General features: G+C 41.6%; 1 protein-coding gene and 1 non-coding gene across 2 annotated transcripts in view; both read right to left on the bottom strand.

Annotated features, from left to right (window-relative positions):
- LOC145408785 (pickpocket protein 28-like) overlaps positions 1-21,386 on the bottom strand; it is a 69,136-nt gene extending 47,750 nt beyond the window's left edge. The window contains 8 exon segments of the mRNA XM_080279434.1: positions 1,521-1,598; positions 1,601-1,700; positions 7,708-7,841; positions 8,014-8,116; positions 9,768-9,892; positions 15,983-16,124; positions 17,278-17,493; positions 21,217-21,386. Coding sequence (XP_080135560.1) covers positions 1,521-1,598; positions 1,601-1,700; positions 7,708-7,841; positions 8,014-8,116; positions 9,768-9,892; positions 15,983-16,124; positions 17,278-17,493; positions 21,217-21,386 — 1,068 coding nt within the window.
- LOC145408870 (5S ribosomal RNA) lies at positions 15,295-15,413 on the bottom strand. The gene has a single exon (XR_013898988.1). It is a non-coding gene; the product is annotated as a 5S ribosomal RNA (ribosomal RNA).
- Positions 21,387-21,701: the final 315 nt, after the last annotated feature.

Below are 21,701 nucleotides of genomic sequence, written 5' to 3'. Positions count from 1 at the left end.
TAGGCTAATGTTGTCGTTGAGACAGTGAGGTGATTGTTCCTGAAGTGGCCATATTCACGTATGTACTATTGAGGGCCCTCGTGCACACCCTTGACTGGTACTGGTTGCTCTACCATATACGCTTGGCTGTGGTTGTTCTTATTGGTGTTTTAGCCCCAGACTCGGGTCAACGTAAGCCCAGGGTACTGCTGGCTGCGGTTACTCTTTTCCTGCAGTTCACCATTCTCCTTTGGGGGAACAGGGGAGGGGATTGAGGGACATTTGTATAGCCAAACATTGGGTCCTCCCAGTTATATGGGTGCCACTGCGTGAAGGCGTCCCTCTCCAGCACTTTGGCTGTGGTTAAAATAGTGAAATGGCTGTGGCTGAAGTAATGACGTAACTGTGACTTCCTGTGTATCAGGAGCTGTTCTGTGCATGTTTTGGAAGCTAAGGAGACTGAAAGCAGTGACGAGCTGTACTTTGCTGTGTTTTTACTTCATTCTTTGTGTTCTGTTCCTGAACTTATGGTTTATTGTACTGTGCTGAGCTGTGCTGTTATGCAGTAGCTGCTGTAACGTGATTACTTGTGTCTGTACTTTAAATGTCGATTAAAAAATAGAGAGAGAGAGAGAGAGGGGTGGGCTGGAAGCAGCGAATACGGACAAAAGAAATATGTATTTACAGTGTGTTGCTGAAATCGATGAGTAAATCTGTAAATATCTCGAAGACATACATTTCCCGTTCATCGTTGGAAGGTAAGAAGGACCGCGTTTGAAAATCCTGGACCGACCACGACAAAGAGGAATTTTTGCCGAACAAAACTGGGAAGCAAAAACACCCACATTGGCAGCAGTGAAAAAGAGCTTTAATATACACTACCAACACGGACACTAACCTGCCGTTGAAATGTACAAGTGTAGTGGTTTTATGACGGCATGGGCAAGTTGCAAGTACCTGTTAAAGAGGAATGTGGTGAGGACGAGTGAGGGTGATTTGAGGTGTGACTTGGGAATTGTTAAGACGTGAGCGGTGAGAGTAGCGGTGGTGTTGAAATAGGGACGATACTATTTGTTGGATGGAAGTGAAAATGTTTAGGTGCTAACAGAGAACGTTGATATCTCTTTGATTATTGTCTGACGCACCATCCTGTGAGGTGTGACTTGGGAAGTGTAAAGACGTGAACGGTGAGTTTTGCGCCTGTGCTAGAACTACGATAGAATAATTTTGGAAGGAAATAAAAAGTTTGCCTATGTAGACGATACGAATGAAAATTAAGTTTATATATCGCTAACCACTCACACTACCTAACGGTGCGTCCTGTGAGGTTTGCCTTGGGTATAATAAAGACGTGAGCGGTGAATGTCAAGGTTGCGAACAATGGTAGAATGTTTTGGTAAAGATATAGAGACTAATATGGATTTTAAGAATTGATAAATATGCTTAATATATCTCTGACTGCTAGCTGACGCATAAATGTAGATAGATTGATAAATAGATAGATTAATTGATTGATATAGATAATAGTTAGCAATGCTCACCCCAATAACTCCCTTCCGACACAGCAAAGACACGGTTGGCTTGAGGAACTCGAGAGCCAGATACGTCCGCTCCATGTAGAGGGGGTGGGCAGCATGGCATAGCTGGGTACTGGCTTGTAACGGGTTGTGTTGCAGGCTGGGTAGCAGGTTTCGCTAATGTGTTTCATCTGGCTCGTGTTCCTGTGCCACTGCAGTGTAGTAAGGTAGAGTGTGAGAACTTGAGTTTATTTATCTATCTAGCACTCTGTATCTATGTGGGTAACTGGCTGGCTGGCTGTTGCATATTTTATTGGTTGTTTACCACCTGTGGGTGTAGCGGGATAGTAAATGTCGCTACTATGCTCCATCTGGCTCGTATTGACTTTATTGCGGGGAAAGAAGCGGAGAGGAAATGAGTTTCAGTGTGTTACAATCTATCTAGTGACATATATCCATGCATCTTATTTCATGTAACTGCCATTCCATTATTTGTCGCAGGCGAAGTCGCAGGGTTCAATAAAAATGCTCCTTCTGACTCATGTTCTTGTTCCAGCTTACTTTCTGGAGGAGATAGAGAGAATATATGAGAGTTTCTATTCTCATTTTCCTGTACCCCTATATATATCTGTGCCTATGTCTGTTACCGTCTTACTCGGCCTTCGTTGTGTTGTAGTGGGGTATCAGTCTTACTCATGGACTCCATCTAAGCTCGTCCTTTGTCAATTCACTTTATTGTGCAGGAGATGAGAAAAGAAGGTACAGTGAGTCTGTAGTATTTACCGTAAGTATCTGTCAGTCTTTGTATTGACATTGTCCACCTTTTTTATTGGTCTATCGGTTGTATTCGTTCAACCCATCTATCTAACTACATATGCAAAGAGAGAGAGAGAGAGAGAGACGTATGTACCGGTGCTTATCAGTGTGTTTATCCATCCATTTAACGCCGTATCTCTGCCCTGACGTCATATCCTCTGTTGCTATCTACACTGGACGCCACAACAACAACACCCAAATTATAAACTCTCCTAAGTGTCTTGTGTTTAAGATTGATTGCATATACGTTTGTCTTCGCTCATAAACCTACCAAACACTTCAAGGTAAACCACACTGAAAAAATTGGGAGTATGACAAAACAAAGTGATTCATGTTAATATTTAATTGATATGAAGATGATTTAACCTTTAGAGTTATTCACGACACTTTATGAATTCTTGTACAGGTAAAGTATTTATAAAAGATGTTAACCACTGTACAAAATAAACAGATTATTTCTTTTTTTTATCAGGGGCGCAGCCAGCATTTCGTTAAGGAGGGGACCTGAAGTTTGGCTGTCGTTATTCTTGAGAAAACAGCTGCTTGGAAAGTTTTTTTTTTCTTATAGTATCTAGACTACTTATAAAAACGTATCTGTTGTTAAATACTAAAAATTACCTAGAATAACTCATTAATACGTGAATGTATAAATAAGAGTATAATTAAAAAACGAAATGGCTACCTTCCTGTTCACCTCATTCTCTTAGGAAGGAGTGGGGACAGGCCTCCCCCCCCCTCTTTCTTTCTCTCTTGGCAACGCCCTTGATTTTAATATTCTCGTTAATTTGCATGTTTATTGTTTGGTAACTTGTACGAGTGAGAATAAAAGCAGAACAGGCAATCTTACACGCAAAGTTGAGAGAGTTTATAAATGCGTACACAGTTAAGGATTTCCTGGCGCCAAGCTCACTTCATTCACCTTTAACTCATTCACTACCAGGACGATTTTATTCATTTCTTGGGAGATATCGAAGTGCATGAGGTTAAAGCATTCATTCATTCATTCATTCATTCATTAGTCATGTCATTCTTTACCAGCACGGCCAGTCATTTCATTTTAGTTACTGCCACACCATTTTTTTTTTTTTTTTTTTTTTTTTTTTTTTTTTTGAGGGGGTGGTGGTGGGGAAGACGTATCGAAATGAAGGAAGTTACAGCATTCTGTCATTCACGTGTCATTTATTCAGCACCAGCATGGCTCTTCGTTTAATTCTTGCTACTGTTATATTCATTTCAGGAAGGACGTAGCGAAGTGATAAGAATTAAAATATTCATCCATGTACTCTTTCATTCGTTCACTACTAGCACGGCTTATCATTATTCCTACTGCCAAGAGATTGCATTCATCATAGCTGAACCTCTACTAGTGAAAAGACTAACTCCTTCCCTGTGATTATTGTTATTATTATTATTGTTATTATTATTATTATTATTATTATTATTATTATTATTATTTATATTATTATTTTTATTATAGTTTATTCTTTCTACTTCCTGACGATTATAAATAGTTCAGGGCAGGTCTCTCGTTGTGAAAGGATAGACACAGCCCCAAGTGGTAACTTCACTACGATGATGTGTTTTATACTTACTGTTGCCAGATTATCATCATATCATCATCATCATCATCACCACCACCACCACCACCACCACCACCGTCATTGACAACATCATCATCATCATCAACATAATATCATCATCATCATTAACACCATCCTATTGAAAAAAACACAGATTGACTACTGTCCTCAAGGTATCCACACCTCCATTCACTCATCATTAAGGCTTCTGAAACCATGTATATGAATGATGAAAGTGAAGGATGAGATGAATATGAAGCAGTGCGGCTGGGGATGGCCCAAGGAACTATCGCTGAGTACAGATAAGACTTTTCTTTCAACAGATGAAGTCCCCTTGGAGTGACGTTGAGCAATATCGGTAGAGGATATAAAAATGTGTGTGTGTGTATGTGTGTGTGTGTGTGTGTGTGTGTGTGTGTGTGTGTGTGTGTGTGTGTGTGTGTGTGTGTGTGTATGCATGCGTAGGACGGATGTTGCTTGTGTTGCCCAAGCTTCTGGCTCTTCTGTCGTCTCTGCTTGGCATCGTCTGCCTTGCATGGTCATTGTAACTATACTCACATCCATCTCTGACCTTATGTATGTGTTTGGCAGTGTTTTGGGCAATGTGCACCCTCAAATTATCATTTTGTCCCAATGCTGTGCTAGGGAAAAGCGATTTATTAAGGAGACTTCAAGTTATATTTCGCCTAGACACGGAATTATACACATTATGATCATTTTTGTCCCATGTACAGTATGCATCAGTGTATCCATTTGTTCTCATGTACCCTTCCTGCTTGGCCTTCAGCGACGGCGTTCTCCAGCGTTGGGGCTTGTACTAAATGGTAAAGACAGTAAAATACAAGAAGCTGTGCCAAGGCACAGCAAATCCGTCCCCGGCAGTCATTTTTGTGCTGACGTATAAACAACAGGATGTCTAGTCACATATCAAATTTGGAGTAAATGGGGTGAAAATTGACGATTTTATGCTCATTTGAAATTTTAGGCCCGACCCACCTAACATTGAGTCCCCTACCGCTAACTGGGGGGTGACCCCCTCTAATGTAATGAGACATGTTATTGGATGCAGATTTGAAAGGTACACCTTTAGGCTTTGGTTTCATGTCGGTATGGCGAATTTGAAAAAAGTTATGGCTGAAAAACGATTCTTACCCGTCCATTCCGCCCCCCCCTTCCTCTTTTTTTTTTTTCTTTCTTTTTTTTTACATTTTTTGAGCTTACAGCCTGGGCCTGGGCCCAATTTGGCCCAAAATTTAATCAGGTGATCAGAAGGTCACAGCCATCATCCCTGTAATTTTAGTCAAAATCGCATGAGTAGTTTTCGCGTAAAGTTAACAGAATGACAGACAGACAGACAAACAAACAAACAAACCGAGTGAAAACAATATCCGTCCCCGACCCCCTCCGGGGCCGGGACGGGTAAAAATAAAGCACGGAACAGTAACCCAAGTAGTCCATTGGATGAATTATGCTCGCATATAGACATTAGGTTTATTTTGAGAATACAGCAGTCTCAGTCCAATTTGGAACGTCATCTGGTGGAAGATATAAATTCTTCTATCTTCACAGTGAACACCGTCTCATTATTTATCTGTCTGTTGTCAGACGCCTTAAGGAGTGGCAACAAACAAATCGCTTCCACGTCGCACTGTCCTCTGCCATTTAGCTGCCCTCCCTCCAGCTCACACACTCCTCTCTCATTCTCTCTTCACTCCATCTCTCCATATCACTGTTGGTCTCCCCCTCCTCATCTCCTCCTCCACCTCACTCACATACATTCTTCTAGTCAGTCTTTCATTCTATATCGTCTCCACATGGCCAAACCCTCTCGAAGTATTTCTCCTAACTTTTAGTCAAATTCAGATCAACACCTCATTCATTATGTGAACCTAGTTAAAGCGCATTAATATGAAACACAGCATATCCAGGAGCCCAGTTTTTGTACGTTTTAGTACTCACGTGAAAAGTTCTTGACGCAGCCAATCTGCTTCCTGAACACACATATAGGTGTCGTGCCTGAGGGAGGGAGGGAAGTAGTATCATCTTCATCATCATGATAATAGCAGTAACGGTAGCTGTAGTAATAGTAGTAGTAGCATTAGTAATAGTAGTAGTAATGTAGTGGTGGTGGTGGTGGTGGTGGTGGTGGTGGTAGTAGTAGTAAACTTTTTCGAACAAGAATATATAGGTACCATGGTGGTGCGTTTATATATATATATATATATATATATATATATATATATATATATATATATATATATATATATATATATATACAGTATATAAGCGATTAGAATGATAATTTATTTAAGTAGGCTACCAGTGTTAATTCATTTCATAACCAAGGATTCCCCAGTAAGGTTTCCAAAGCGTATTACCATTGCATAACAATACAGTGACGGAGAATAAATACAGTATGCAAGTTGGCCAATGAGAAGTACTGTAGTTAATTAGAGTACGACACTGACTTTATATAGTACAACAGTGACTCCAGTATATACAGGAAACTCGTCACTTCCATACACTTTACTCACATACACCTTCACCTCATCCTTCATACGCTTCATTCACTTCACTCTCAGACACCTCTCTCTCTCTCTCTCTCTCTCTCTCTCTCTCTCTCTCTCTCTCTCTCTCTCTCTCTCTCTCTCTCTCATACCCACACACACACACACACACACACACACACGCAGCGCCTCTGAAGTTAATATCCGTGGTGCTTTTCTCACCCGGCATGTGATCGAGTCGGGATCCACATTGCTCGATAATGGACACAATTTGATGATCTAATATACAGGCGTCGTGACAATATGGACCGGGGATGTGGCTCAGGTGGGGTTCGCCGTCCCTGAAACACCTGTGACATGCATGGATAGATTAATGATAGATAAGTAAGTAGGTAGATATGTATATATACTGGAAGATAGATGAATTTAGATTGGTAGGTAGGTACAGATGTAGGTAGGGAGGTAGGAAGATAGATTGACAGATACGTTGATAGATAGAGACAAGAGATATCTCGACTGACTGACTAATTCATTGAATGACTGGTATATATATATATATATATATATATATATATATATATATATATATATATATATATATATATATGATCATCATCAGCCGTTTGAGTATACCGGCCTATCCCGACCGAAGTCGGGACGATACAACCAATGTGTCTCTACGAAGTGGCTTGGGCTGACTGGTAGAGTTTGTATGTTGTGTGAGAAGTGCTTGTAAGTGTAAATGTAGTGTTGGAGTGGCTTTGGATGTGTGTGTAGTCTGTGAACCAAGTGTAATCGGCCCGAGCAAGCCGACTGGGTGCAAGCATACTTTATAGTAAGCGACACTGGTTCAACCACAGCACCCCTTATGTCCGCCAATGCAATGCGTGGCCGGGTGAACACTCCCAAAGTTTCTTACCCTGGCGGGGCGCGAACCCTGGCTCACCCGTGTACGAAACGTACACTCTACCACTGTACCAGAGAGGCTCCGTATATATATATATATTATATATATATATATATATATATATATATATATATATATATATATATATATATATATATATATATATAAAATTTCCCTTTCTTCCCTCTTATTTCCCCTCCTCCCCTTCCCTCCCCTTTTCCCCATGCTTTCGTCACTTTCCATTCATTCTCTGACAGTTCCCCTCTATCCCTTCTCCTCCATTTTTTCATTTCCCTTTTTGTCTCCCCTCTTTCCCGTGTATTCCCCTCTTCCCTGTCCTTCCCTTCCATTTTCCCATCCTCCTCATCCCCTCTCCCTCTGTCCTCCTCCGTTGGCCTCACCTCCTGCTGTGTGGTGGCAGAGAGAGTGCCTGTGGTGTTGTGTAGGTGGAGTGTGCCTGCATGGAGATGAACACTTCGCTGCCAGGCACCAGCATCACTCCATCGTGTCCCAGACCAATCAGGTTCCTAGGCTTCTATAGGCTGAGCTGTGAATGGCGGGTTGGAAAATATGGCAGAGCTTGTTATGGCTGAGAAGTGATGGAGATTTTTACACATATTCGTATATATATTTAGATAGATAGATTTATTGATTGAATGATTGAGAGAGAGAGAGAGAGAGAGAGAGAGAGAGAGAGAGAGAGAGAGAGAGATCCTCCTTTCCTTAATACCTAGTGAGTGGAAGGTGCTGAAGGAGTACTCGTCCACCTCAGCATCCAGCAGTACTGTCAGACCCTGCTGGAGGCCCACGCTGCTTGTACCCACAGTTTCCTGCTTTCCTCCAGTTCCTTTTTTCTCTCCTTTCTTCCCTCCTATTCCTTTTTTCTCTCCTTTCTTCTCTTGTGCTCCTTCCCTCTCGCCTTTCTTCCCTTCAGTCTCTTCCCTTTCTCCTCTATCTCCTGTCTTCCCATCTGCTCCTTTTCGTTTCTTCTTTTCCTTCTCACTCACAACTCCCTTGGTCCCTTTTGTTTCTTCCCTTTTCTCTTCTTTATCTCCCTTCGTCTGCCCTTCTCTTTCCTTCCTCTCACCCGTCTTTCCTTCACCTTCTGGGCAGTGGTTGTCCTTACTTTCCATTATGCTGTTGGAAGATTTGATTAACGTTTGGAAAATGTCTGAAGTTGCTTTGAGAACCTTATGTTTTCTTTTCCACTGCAGTTATATATTTTTACTGAATTCACTTAAAATACATAGCACTTTTCCTCTGTATTTTATTTTTATGGGGTTATATTATTTATTTGTTTTTACATTTGACATGATTCAAAATGCTGAAGGCTATTTTTAAATAAGAACAGCAAGCAGGACTTTGAAGAGGTGACCAGAGGTGATAAAATTCAATAAAACAACGAGTTTCAAACAATATAAGAGATCAGGACGTTGATATGGATAATCAGAGGTTATAAAATTAATAAAACTAACAGTCCTAACTCATGCATACTCTTAGATACCGGAAATTATATGAAACATTTTCTAAGAATCCGGAAATATTTACATCGTTACACAACTTCACTTGAACCGCGAAAGGTTTGCGGAAGGAAAACGTCGTGGCTTCATAAAATCCCTTTCACAGGATGTAACTCTACTTGGCAACCGATATTAGAGTGATAACTGCACTAGAGGGGAAAAAAAGCTGAATTTCTCAAAACTACCCGCGATATGTGTTGTATATCAATCTCTGTAGAGCATGCGTATGGTGTGTTTGATCATATACCAACAAGATCTAACTTGGATGTTGGTAGGAAAAGACAGTGGCAACAGGGGAAAGGTTTCAGGGAGTGAATGGAACAGGATCACGACTGAAGTAACTATAATACGAAAATCTTAAGTAGTCCTAGTGTATGTTAGTTGTTGTGGTTTGTAGACAGAACTGTGATGTAAAAACTTTAGTTACTCCTACTGCATTGTATTTTGAGAACGCAGACAAGTATGATGCCAAAAGCATAGTTACAGGTATATGTATATTAGGGACGTAACGTCGGCCTTGGATATTACGTGACACCTCTTCCATTGCGATTAATTCCGCTCATCACACCTTAGTAATAATGTTGTAAGTTGATAATGCATAACATATTGTTAGCATGAAAGAAGGAGATGAGTGGGGGAGGAGAGAGGGAGGGAGTGGGAAAGGAGGTAAGGGAGAGGAGTGGAGGAAAGGGATGGAAAGGGGTGAGAGGATGGAGAGGGGTGGGTTGGACAAGCAGGGGAAAATGAGGAATAGGAGTGGGAAAAAAGAAAGAAGAATGGAGAGAGAGAGAGAGAGAGAGAGAGAGAGAATCCAAACAGTAGCAGGTACACATAACGTACGAGAGAGAGAGAGAGAGTCTTCAGTGCCAACCAGAACACGGCCATGAGAGTGACTGACTTTAGATGGATAGTTACAAAGCAAACCACATCGGGATGATTACTCGTAGTGTATGTTGATGGCGTAGCAGAACCCGTCCCTGGTGGTGATCTGGGCAACGGTGTGGGTGCAGTCTTCGTAATTGCGCCATAAGCAGAACCTCACCATGTCCTGACACTGCCTCGCACTCTGACATCGTGCCATCACGAAAGAAAAATAAATAAGTGAGTAAATAAATAATAAATAAATAAATAAAAGGAAGAAGGCTTTGATACAGTGCCATCATCATCCTTCCCTCGTCTTTTCTACTCTGATGGCTCTGTAGCTATTTCTTCTACTGATAAAGCAGATCTCTCCTCTCAGACTTTCTCCTCCAATTCTACTTTAGTCGAATTAGGTGCTGTTCCTCCATCACTGCCCCCCTCTGACTTCCTCATGGCTGACATTAAAATTTCTTCAGCTGATGTATTTTCTGCCGTTGCTGGCCTCAATACTAATAAGGCATATAGGCCTGATGTTCTCAAAAACTGTGCTTCTGTGCTTACACCCTGCCTAGCCCGCCCCATCCCAACGTTTTCTGGGCAGTGGTACGCCCCAGTCCCGACATTTTTGGACCTTTTTTTTTTTTTTTTAGGCTCAAACATTCGCTTTTGGTGAGAAACATCGAAATTTCATAGAGAAATCGCTCACCTGAGGTTTAAAATACTTGATCCAGGTACGAGTACCTCCTTACCTGACTGGGTTTTCTAACAGGCTGGCACCAAAGAAAACGAGTTCTATGGGAGGGTAACTATTTTATCCACTCATAAACAGTATTTATTTATTTACTTGGTACGAATTTATATGTAGTACAAAAGTATATTGGTTTTCAAACAGTAATATAGGCATTATAAGCATTGTTTCACTCACTAACTCATCACCATTCATGACCTTTTTTTCCCACATTACCTGATCATCATTTCTGACTGCTTCTTCCTCTAATGCTATGTAAACTTTGTCCTCCACATTGTCATTGATTGAGGAATCACTCTGGCCCTGAATGTCTTTATTGGCCAGGTCACTGGTAACAGATGAATTGCCGAGACAATGGCGTGCAGGGGGGGGGTAGAGGTTATGCGGTGTAAGGCATTGTCCCTGCTTGGCATCTTGTAGAGGAATAGAGGAAGGTGTCCCGTGTATACGTGCCAAAAATCACTCGTGAAATCACTCGCGAAAATTAAAAATTGTGCAAATTAGGGACCTTGCAATGTTGCCGCGTTAATTTACGTCTCCAGGATATGAGTGCACATCATGTGAGGACGTGAATTCACGTCTCCGGGACGGGGCAGGCTAGGCAAGCTCTTTCACCTTTGTTTATTAACTTGTACCTTTCTTTCTTGCTGGAAGTTTGCTTTCATTCAGCCAGTCCCAAAGAAGGGTGACCATTCCCAACCCTCTAACTATCGTCCAATTGCTTTAACATCCTGTATCTCAATAGTTTTCGAGTCAATTCTTAATAGAAACATTTTAAAGCGTCTTTCCTGTCACAACCTTCTTTCTGATCGTCAGTATGGATTCCGTCAGGGACGCTCCACTGGCAATCTTCTCACCTACCTTTCAGACTCCTGGTCATCCTCCTTTCGGGACTTTGGCGAAAGCTTTGCCATTGCACTTGATATGTCTAAGGCTTTCGATCAAATCTGGCATAAATCTTTAATTTCCAAACTGCCGTCTTACAGCTTCTATCCTTCTATCTGTGCCTTCATCTCTAGCTTCCTTTCTGGTCGTTCTATAGCCGCTGTTGTAGACGGCCACCGTTCTTCTCCTAGATCTATCAACAGTGGTGTTCCTCAGGGCTCTGTCCTATCACCAACTCTCTTCCTTTTATTCATCAATGACCTTCTAAGCGGTACATCTAACCCTATCCACTCTTATGCTGATGACTCTACCCTTCACCTTTCCATTCAGTTCCCACAACGTCCATCTCAGCGGTTACTTCAACAAACAAGGGATGAGGCTATGGCACACCTAATGTCTGACTTGGCTCGAATCTCTGACTGGGGTAAAAATAATCTGGTTGTTTTTAATGCATCAAAGACTCAGTTTTTACACATATCAACCCGACAAAATCTTCCACAGGTATACCCACTAATGTTCAAAAATATTCAGCTTAATCCTGCATCATCCTTGAACATGCTGGGTTTCATTTACTCGGGACTTATCTTGGAAAGATCATATTACATCTCTTGTAAAATCTGCTCCCAAGAGATTAGGTGTGCTAAGCTGACTCCGTTCCATCTTTACCCCTGCACAATTGTTGACTCTATACAGGGGTTTTATCCGCCCCTATGTGGATTACAACTCTCATGTGTGAGGAGGCTCCCCACATACAGCTCTTCTCAATGGAGTGGAGTCAAAAGCTTTTCGTCTCATTAACTCTCCTCCTCTTACTGACTCCCTTCAACCTCCATCTTTTTGTCGCACTGTTGCATCTTTATCTCTTTTCTATCGCTACTTCAATGGTCACTGCTCCTCTGAACTGTCTGCATGCATTCCTCCACCTCTACGACGGGTGCATAGCACCCGTCTAGCAGCAAACTCTCATCCTTTTTCTGTCCAACTCTCTAATGCAAGAGTTAACCGTTACTCCCAGTCCTTCAATTATGCAACAGGTCAACTCTGGAACTGTCTCCCTCTGTCTGTATTTCCTGCTTCCTATGATCTCCAGTCTTTCAAACGCAATGTGTCCAAGCATCTCGAAATGATCGGATCTTGAATTTGGCTCTCTCTTGTATTTTTTTTTTTTCTCTTGGAAGGAACAACAATTGCAGTCTCGCGGCCTTAGGTTCCTTCTTCCTCGAAAAAAAAAAAATACACAAACATAAGGAGGAGAAGGCGGAAAGGTTACTCCCATCGACTTACACGAGGCCTTTTAAGAACATAAGAAGAGAGGATAGCTGCAGTAGGCCAGTTGGCCAATGCAAAGCTGCTCCCAAAAGAGTAACTGAACTACTAAAATGAGATAAGGACAGCAAAAAAGAAGGCTTTCCCCTGTCCTCCAAACCCTCCAGCCGAAGCCAGCATGAAAAAGTCAGAAGGAACTCCATGCAGTATAGAAAAACTGGCGTGGACATCTTATAGGAAAGTGTGAAAGGAGAAAAGGAGTATTATTGCGTAACCTGAAAAGGAGAAAGAGCAAATTAGTACTGGGTATAAGATTTTTTTTATACCCACCCCTTATTAGTCATATGCTTGTCTAGCGTGTGCTTGAAACTCTCAGTGGAAGGAGCAGCAACTACATCACTAGGCAGACAATTTGACACAAAAATATTATAGCCCTTTATCTGATATTCTGCCAAAAATTTTCGAGTGTCTGTGTTCATCCAAGTTGCAGTAACAATGGCATTGTCTATTTTCTCTGTACAAATTAAAGCCCTCAGTTCATCAATTTTATTACATAAAATGCTGTTTGTGTAGTACATTTTCAGATTATTACGAGTAGTTGTACTTCTGCTTTATGATTTGCTTTTTTTCTTTTTTTTAATAACTGGGAAACTCTTTAATATAACAGTTTTTTGTACTATCACTTATTGCTCATCTATCATCGTTTGTTCTGTCCTTTATCATCGTCTGCTCATTTTGAGGTGCCTGAATGGATGTATTTATTGTAATGGTTAAACCATTCTTCTTACTTTTGCAAGCCTTGATGTATCTATCCAAACCTGGTGATAATGATTTCTGAGTGGAGATGCTGCAACTTCCTGTACATCTAATTCTCAACCTCGAAAAAAAACATCTAACTCCCTACCTATCATCACAGCTAAAACATTAACTCCCTTCTTACCAAGATGAGTCCCATCCCAACTATACATGACACTCCGTCCATAAAACCGGTCCCAGCCGTCTATGTATGGTATTGCATTAACTTTGCAGTGCCTTTTAAGTCGGCAATTAAAACCTACCTCCCTGCTCAACCATCCCCCCCCAACCCGCCTCCTAGGCAAAACACCGAGCACTACAGGGGTCCCTCTCCTCTCCCTAACTTTCTCCAACATATCCTTGCACTGCTGCCACAGTACCTCACTCCTACGCCTACCAATATCGTTGCCTTCTACACTGAGGAAGACAGTGGGTATGTCTCCAGTATCCTTCACGATAATTGAAATTTTTCCTGACACATTACCCACCCTGGCCCCCAGAAGACACACATGTTTAGTGAGTGGAGTATACACTGAACAATTTAGATATCTTACCTGGGAATCTCCAACAGTGACAATATTTTCCTAAACTTTCTTCATCTGAGGATTCTTGCGGGAAGTACTTTCACCATCCTTCTCTACTTCCCACTCTGCCGTCCCTACACATTCGTCACGTAACGTGTCGAATGCTTTTGTGGTTTTTGTCTCCGCCTGTTTCTTAAGGGTGAACTTTGTCGCACCATTGTGAACAAGTGTCCAGCCTTCAGTCTTTTTTTCTCTCTCTCCTTCAGCATCTCGTCCAACAATTCCCTCATTTGTGCCTTCTGCCTGAGAACCTGTACCTCCTGCCTTAAGTTGAGAAGTTTTTCCTTTAACTGAAGATAGTCCTTTTCAAAACTTGCAACAGGGACACAACTCCATAGAGAAAGCCATCACGCACAAAGTCGCACAAGGGTATCGCTGATCTTTACAACACACTAGCTCAACACTATCACAGATCACTAGCACAACACTATCACAGGTCACTACGACACACTAGCACAACACACTAGCACAACCTTACCACAGGTCACTATAACACACTAGCACAACACTGTCACAGGACACAACACGCTAGCACAACATTATCACAGGTCACTACAACACACTAGCACAACACTATCACAGGTCACTACAACACACTAGCACAACATTAGCACAGGTCTATAGAACACATTAGCACAGCCTTATCACAGGTCACTACAACACACTAGCACAACACTATCACATGTCATTACAACACATTTTTTTCTGAGTCTCAGTCTTCCCCTAGGAAACGATCTGTGACAGTCAATATTACATCCAGGTCCATAATTATACCACTGAGTGAACAGGGAATTGAACTTTCAAACTTGAGGGGTTAGAGATAGTCTTCCTTAACCCCTTCACTACGAGAGTCTTTCCTAAGTTGAATAAAACCGTCTTTAAGCAGCAAGAACAACCTTAAGAAGACATCCGCTACTATACTTTCATTTTCACTGATTTGGCCTAAAATTGCCATCTCTCCATCATGAATACAGAATTGTACCGATAGATTAACTGTAGACCATTTTACTAGTTATGAACATGTGCCATGCAGAGGATGCAGAGTCATATCATTTTCTTTTTCTGCTATTCAGCTACATGAAATAAACTGAAAATGGACGAAAATCTGGGTCAGATTAAGTAAAAATGGAATACCAATGCTATTCTGAGTTGCCTGGCCCACTGATGGAGAATATAAATGGAGTAAGATTAATATTATTGTGTTGGTACTCATTCATTCATTCATTGCCAGACGCCAAATATCCCAGACGGGGTGGCCAAGGGCTTAGAGTTAATTGTTTTACAGGGAGGGACTCTAATCCTCCACCAACCCCACTTGACACGTAGGGATGCCAACAGCATCTGGTGTTCCCAGGCGGTCGACCATCCAAGTACTAACCAGACCCAACGTTGCTTAACTTCGCTGATCGGACGGGAAGCGGTGTACTCAACGTGGTATGGCCGTTGGCTCCATTACTTTTAATTATGTATGAGCTATTAAGAAGCATTCATCTTAATTCATTATTAGCTACTTACCACTACCCGTGTGTATGTGTGGAGGGGGTGCTTACAGTATACATACACATGAATACACACAGAAACCTTTCCACGTAAACAAACGCCTGTTCTAACATGCAGTGAGGTGTGTGTGTGTGTGTGTGTGTGTGTGTGTGTGTGTGTGTGTGTGTGTGTGTGTGTGTGTGTGTGTGTGCGCGCGCGCTCAGTACCCTTGTTGTAACTCGCTGTCACTCGCCCCATTTCTGTCCTCTCCAGTGCAAAAGATAACTGATGATCTTAGTCCTTTATATGTGCAACCGGTCATATCTGGAATTGTCTTTTTTAGTTTCTATTTCTAGCCAGTGACCTCCAGTCTTTTAAACGCAATGTGTTCAGGGATCTCGAATGAACTGATTTTTGTTTGGACTCTCATTTATTTATTAATTTTCTCTGAAGGGGCGCCCATTTACAGACTCCTAGCCTTTATTTCTTACTTTTGTATTCAAGATACGTATGTAATATACACACACCTGGTACACACCTGTTTAAGAACACAGTACACCTGCTTGTCTGTAAGCGTGAGTGTGATGTTAGACAGCAGTTCCCACAACGGCTCCACACCAAAGATGTTTTGGTAAACGCCATGAGTTAGTCGCCACCACTCACCGTCATCGTACTGCACGCTGCAAGGGCCCAAAGGAATGAAGTTAATGGGGCGATAGGGGGAAGTAACAAATTATTGTAATGAAAAAATGGGAAGAAGTATGCGGGAAATGGAGAAGTATCCGAAATGGTGAAATTTATGAGGAATGGGTGAAGGCACGAAATGTAGTGGGGTATAAGTAAAACTGAGAGGAAAAGTAGGCTACACACGGTAAAGAATGTATCGCTTAGGAAGGATACGATGATATCCGAAATTATCAGTATAGTTTGTGTAGTACATGGAAAATCAGTTGATTATCATCTGAATATGCATCCAGTAACAATATCAACCAGAAATTGTCATAAGAAACCTATCCATGACGTAATTATGTAAGCACGTTTGACAACAAGGGGGAATAATCACCAAACATGTCTAGAGTCCATCGTCCGTGGCGTCAAATTATTTCGGGCCAAATGTGCACCGATACTTCTTATCGTGTGTAAATGTAATGCGTCCTCCTTTAGAAATGCCTTTGTGCTGCCCTAGAAAAAGCAGTCGAAGGACGCGTCATCCTTTTTATAGTAGATGTGGTGATAAAGTACAGTCGGGATCAGAAGTTGTGTTTGAGAGTCTGTAATGGGGGAAGTACTTTCAGTGCCAAAAGTTGTGTCAGAGAGTCAGAGCTCGTAAAAGGTATGCGTACGTACCGCCACTGACAGTGACTCATGTGTCAGCTTTTGACTCCGACCGTATCTCTGACACAAATATTGACCCCGATAGTACAGTAGCTAAAAGATTGGAAGTGGTAATCGCCGTGTGCCAGATGCGATCCAGGCAGTATCTAGATGGCCTTGATTCGATCCAGGGATAGTTTAACATGTCTACAAACACTGTCTGTAATCGACACGGGAACAGGGCTGCTCGCTTACAGAAACTGCTTATGTCTTTCCACCTCGCTGTGGCACGATAAAATTATATGTAAACAGTTAAGAGTTCTTAGGACAAATACCGTTAGTAGTAGTAGTAGTAGTAGTAAACCCCTGGCTTACCTGTATATTAACATATGTATGTTTTGTCTATCTGTCTCTACGTTTTCTATCTGTTAATCTATCTGTCTGTCTATCTGTTTGTCTGTCTCTCTATCTATCTGTTTGTCTGTCTGTCTGTCTAAACCTTATCTAGCCATATCTCACCTTCCTAGAACGTCCAGCTGAGATGGCGGGTGTCGACTCATAGCCACATGGTTGAACTTGCACAAGACGACCACTGGGAAATCGACCTTAGAGATGGGGTAGTTGGTGATGCCTATGGAAGTGATGGTGGGGTTGCTGGTATACTCCAGGGCGTTGGTGGTGATGTAGAACGCACAGACCGAGAGGGACATTATCCAGCACAGTATCCCAAACGGCCTATAGGGAAAATGGATGCAGGTGAGTTACATAGACGTTTGTCAGGGTTTGGAGTTTAGTCACATAGATAGTGGTAGCCATCGAAACGTGAACCCAGTAGACTGCAGGATGAAGTTGACCTTTATTCCGCAAATCATCATCTTCCTTTTAGGGGGATAGGGAGAGGACTAGGGGACGTTTGTACAGTACAGCCGGGCAACTCTACTGCCTTGTCATATCAGTGCCACCGCGTGAGGCCATCTCTCTCTAGCACCTGTTACATACATACATATATATACATATTGTTACATAGCCTATGATTTCATCATCCTTTGTGTAATTCTAACGTACAGTATACTGCATGTTTGATCACGAGCGTGTTCTACCTCACTCCCCCCGTCCTCCCTTATAGTAGAGTAAGTCGTTCTTTCTGTTGTTCAGAGCAGGATTGTCAACTCTTTGTCCCCTCTGGCTTCATTTGCGCGTCCTTCTTACAAGTTGTATCAAGCTCTGCCGGCCCCTATATAATGAGCTCAGTCTCTACATTAATTGCCACTTAGATCTACTCCTCATTTTGCTCACATCTCTGTCCTCCCCTGTACAGTTATTATTGTGAGTGCTCAGGAAGTCTCCAGCCATCTAGCAGCTGTGTAATTTGAGTATAAGTGCTATTGCATTTTTTCTTGTACTGTGTAGCATAAGGTGTTAATTTGTAGGCCTAGTAACGTTTTTGTGATTAATGTTAAGTTTGGATGTCAGTCATTATTAATAATATTTTGTATCTGTAATAATATATCTTGCATTCACTGAGTATTATCTGGTATTTTCATTTTATCAGGGCTGACTTAGATAAATTTACTCTTGCTAATTTCGTGTTAATAGAGGCTATTGCAGTTAACCATATATTTAACCTGTTTTTTGCCATTACATTATCCTTATGAGTCCTGAATGTTTTGTTGTTAGTTTGAGCATTAAACTTTAACTTGTAATTTTACCTAACTCTTTGTTTTGAACCTGGAACTTTACGGGACAGTAGTGATTTTTTAGTATTCTCACTTAAAGTGTACATTATCTTTCTCTGTTCCGTAACAATATGTACATACATACACATACACACACATACATACACATACATACACACACACATACATACACACACGTACATACATATACATACACACATACATACATACAATTTCAATGTCTTTAGAACAGTTGATAATATTGCTTTACACACTACACTTATTATAAACACAGATCGCATGTCCAACAGATACTAAGTTTTTTGATAATCTGTATGTCGATACCGTTGATAATATCTAAAGCCATAATATTTTCATCACCTTAATGGGATAATTAGGGTCAACACTACAAACAAGGGGTTCAAGTATGAGTACATCGAGATATGTTTCATCTTGACGCATTAGTCGATCCTTACAACAGGGGGTGTAATTTCGACCGCCTACCTACATTGGTAATTTCTGGTCTTTTATCATGTCTTAACTACTTATCAATAGTTTGCTCCACCTCTTCCTCCTGCTCCTCTTACGTCTTCTCTTTCTTCATCTTCTTCTAGAAGAAGTAGAAGGAGGAGGAGGAGGAAAAGAAGAAGATTCTTCTTTACCTCCTCCTATTTCTTTAATACTGTTACGTCTTCTTGTAATGAAGGAGTTACTGAAGGCCGTATATCCAGTCCAAGGAGTTTCAGTGAAGTAAACAAAAATTATCTGAAGGTACCAAGAATGAAATACAGAATACGTCATAGGAGTGAAGGAATTAAATACTTCTCTTGGACCCTTTCAATATACTCGTACTTGCCCATCTGTGAGACCCATTTCTTGCCCATTAGCTCCATTAAGGCCCACCTACACCTTGTTTGAACAGTCATTTGGCTTGTTAGAGCAGCCTGGAGGGGGAGATAGGGAGAGGAGAGGGAGGGCTTGAGATGGGAGGAGGAGAGTGAGAGGGGATGGAAGGTAATAAGGGAGGGATTCAGGAGGGAAGGAAAGAGAGAGAGGGAGGGAGGAGGTAAAGGGGGAGGGAGAGGGGAGGGAAGGGAAGTGGGAAGGGGAGAGGGAGGAGGAAGGAAAGAGGAGAAAGAAGAGTTTGAGGTAGGAGGGGGAGAGGGAGTACAAAGGGGTATAAAGGAAAGCAAACAGCAATTGTCCTATTAGTCCTTTCGAGGCTGTTTGTTACAGGATACGTTATAACTAACGTAACTATTCCATTTGTCAAAGACAAAGGAAAGCAGGAAGGGAAATGGGGGGAGGGGGAAGGAAGAAGAGATGGGAAAGTTTGAGGAGGGATAGAAAAAAAAAATTTATGTTGGGATATGTGAAGAAAGGAGGGTTTGAGGAGAGAAGAAAAGAAGGGAGTGTTTGAGGAGGGAAGGGGAGTGAGTAGAGGACGGCAGCCCTAACCGCTTCATATAACCTATTCTAAACAGCTATACTCTGTCACTCAGCCTATACCAAACAGTTGTTCTCTGTCACTATTATCTGTTTCATCCTTTGTATATTATTGAGAAAATAATAATAAAAGAAGGGAATGGGGGAAGACGAAAGGAGAGTAGGACAGGGCAGCCAGTGGGAAGGGAAAGGGAGAGGGGAAGAGTAAGAAGGGTAGGGAAGGGATGGGCACACCTCTAGTATGTTGTGGGTATATAAACAAGACAACAAAGGGAAAACACTCAACCCCAACACTAACAACAACATATCACGTACACCATACATTCTGTTTCCTGTTGCACCTATATGACCATTCTGATAAAACGTCTTCTCATCCTGCTAACCACTCTGCAAATAAATATATAAATAAATAGATAAAAATAAAACAGTGAGTGGAGGGATGAGAAGTGGAAGGAATTTTGAAAAATTATGAATGCCAAGAGGAGGGGAAAAGCTTGGAAGAGGAAGGGAGAAAGAAGGGAAAGAGGGTGCTAAGGGAAAGGGAGGGTGCGTGTACAGAAGATAAGGCAACTAATGTCTCACACTTTTTCCTTATTTTACATATCTACCACAGAATCTGTGGTTCATCAAAGCACGGTCAAGAACAAAATATCGCCTGATATTCTGCAGCATCTGCGTCACATTTAGGGCATGCCCATCACTTTCTTCCTTGACATAGCATATCAAAGAAAATCATCTGAGGACAGAATAACATATCAAGCCTCCCTCAGGTTTAGAATAGTAATCAACAGAAGGAAGTGTGAAATACAGAAGTTAAAATATTACGAAGAATAAACATGTCTAACTTCCGCAGCTTAAGAATATTATCTAGCAAAGGGAAATGAGAAATGGAAAAAATCCAAATATTAGGACAGAGAAATATGCCTATCCTCCCCCAGCTTAGGAATAGTGAAAATACGTAATATTAGGGCGGAGAAGCATACCTAACCTCCGCAACATAAGAATACTACATTAGCTAGCAGAGGGAAATGAGAAGTAGAAAAGTGAAATATTAGGACAGAAACATGCCAGGCCTCTCTCAGCTTAGGAATATGAACCAGTAGAGAGACGTAAGGCGAAAAGACGTAATATAATATTAAGGCAGAGAAACATGCCCAACCTCCATAACTAATAATATTAACTTGCAGAAGGAAATAAAAAGCAGATAAAACGAAATATTAGGACAGAGAAACATGCCAGGCCTCACTCGTCATAGGAATAATCAACATGGCAGCAAGATGCAGAAGTTAAGTATTAAGCGAAAATTTATCCCCGACTGGACGTGAAAGTGGCTTACCTCCTAGCACTGGATAGATCACGCTTCACAAAGTATTTGATCCCATGGAAAGAGGTCTCCTCGCAGAACTCCCTAGCCACCTGCTCGGGAGTATATGATGTTGCTGTGGGTGTGGTGTGAATGGAGTAATGGCTACCCCACCATTGTTTCTCTAACAAGTTGGTCGCCATATTCCTGTTTGAAGATCGAGGAGAGTGAGACCGTACTGAAGATAAATTAGATAGGAACAAAATACGTCAAGTTGTGGTGGGATTGGAGCAATGGCTGCTTCACAGTTGCGGCGCTTCCATATTGGTTGCCATATTCCTATTATTCTTGTTTAAGGATCGATAAGAGTGATGTTATAAGATGGATAAATTAGATGAGACAGAAAACTACGATAAAATGCATGTGGATGGGGTGGGAAAATGGCTGCCCCACCGCTGCTTCACTTCCAGGTTGGTCGCCATAGTTTTGTTTGAGGATATAAGACTTGGACCCGCATT

This window comes from Coenobita brevimanus, chromosome 78 (genome assembly GCF_032717465.1).
Source record: "Coenobita brevimanus isolate Jiangsu-jjx chromosome 78, ASM3271746v2, whole genome shotgun sequence".
Lineage (NCBI taxonomy): Eukaryota > Metazoa > Arthropoda > Malacostraca > Decapoda > Coenobitidae > Coenobita > Coenobita brevimanus.
The sequence above is the reverse complement of the archived record's forward strand: the minus strand, read 5'-3'. Positions and strand labels throughout refer to the sequence as shown.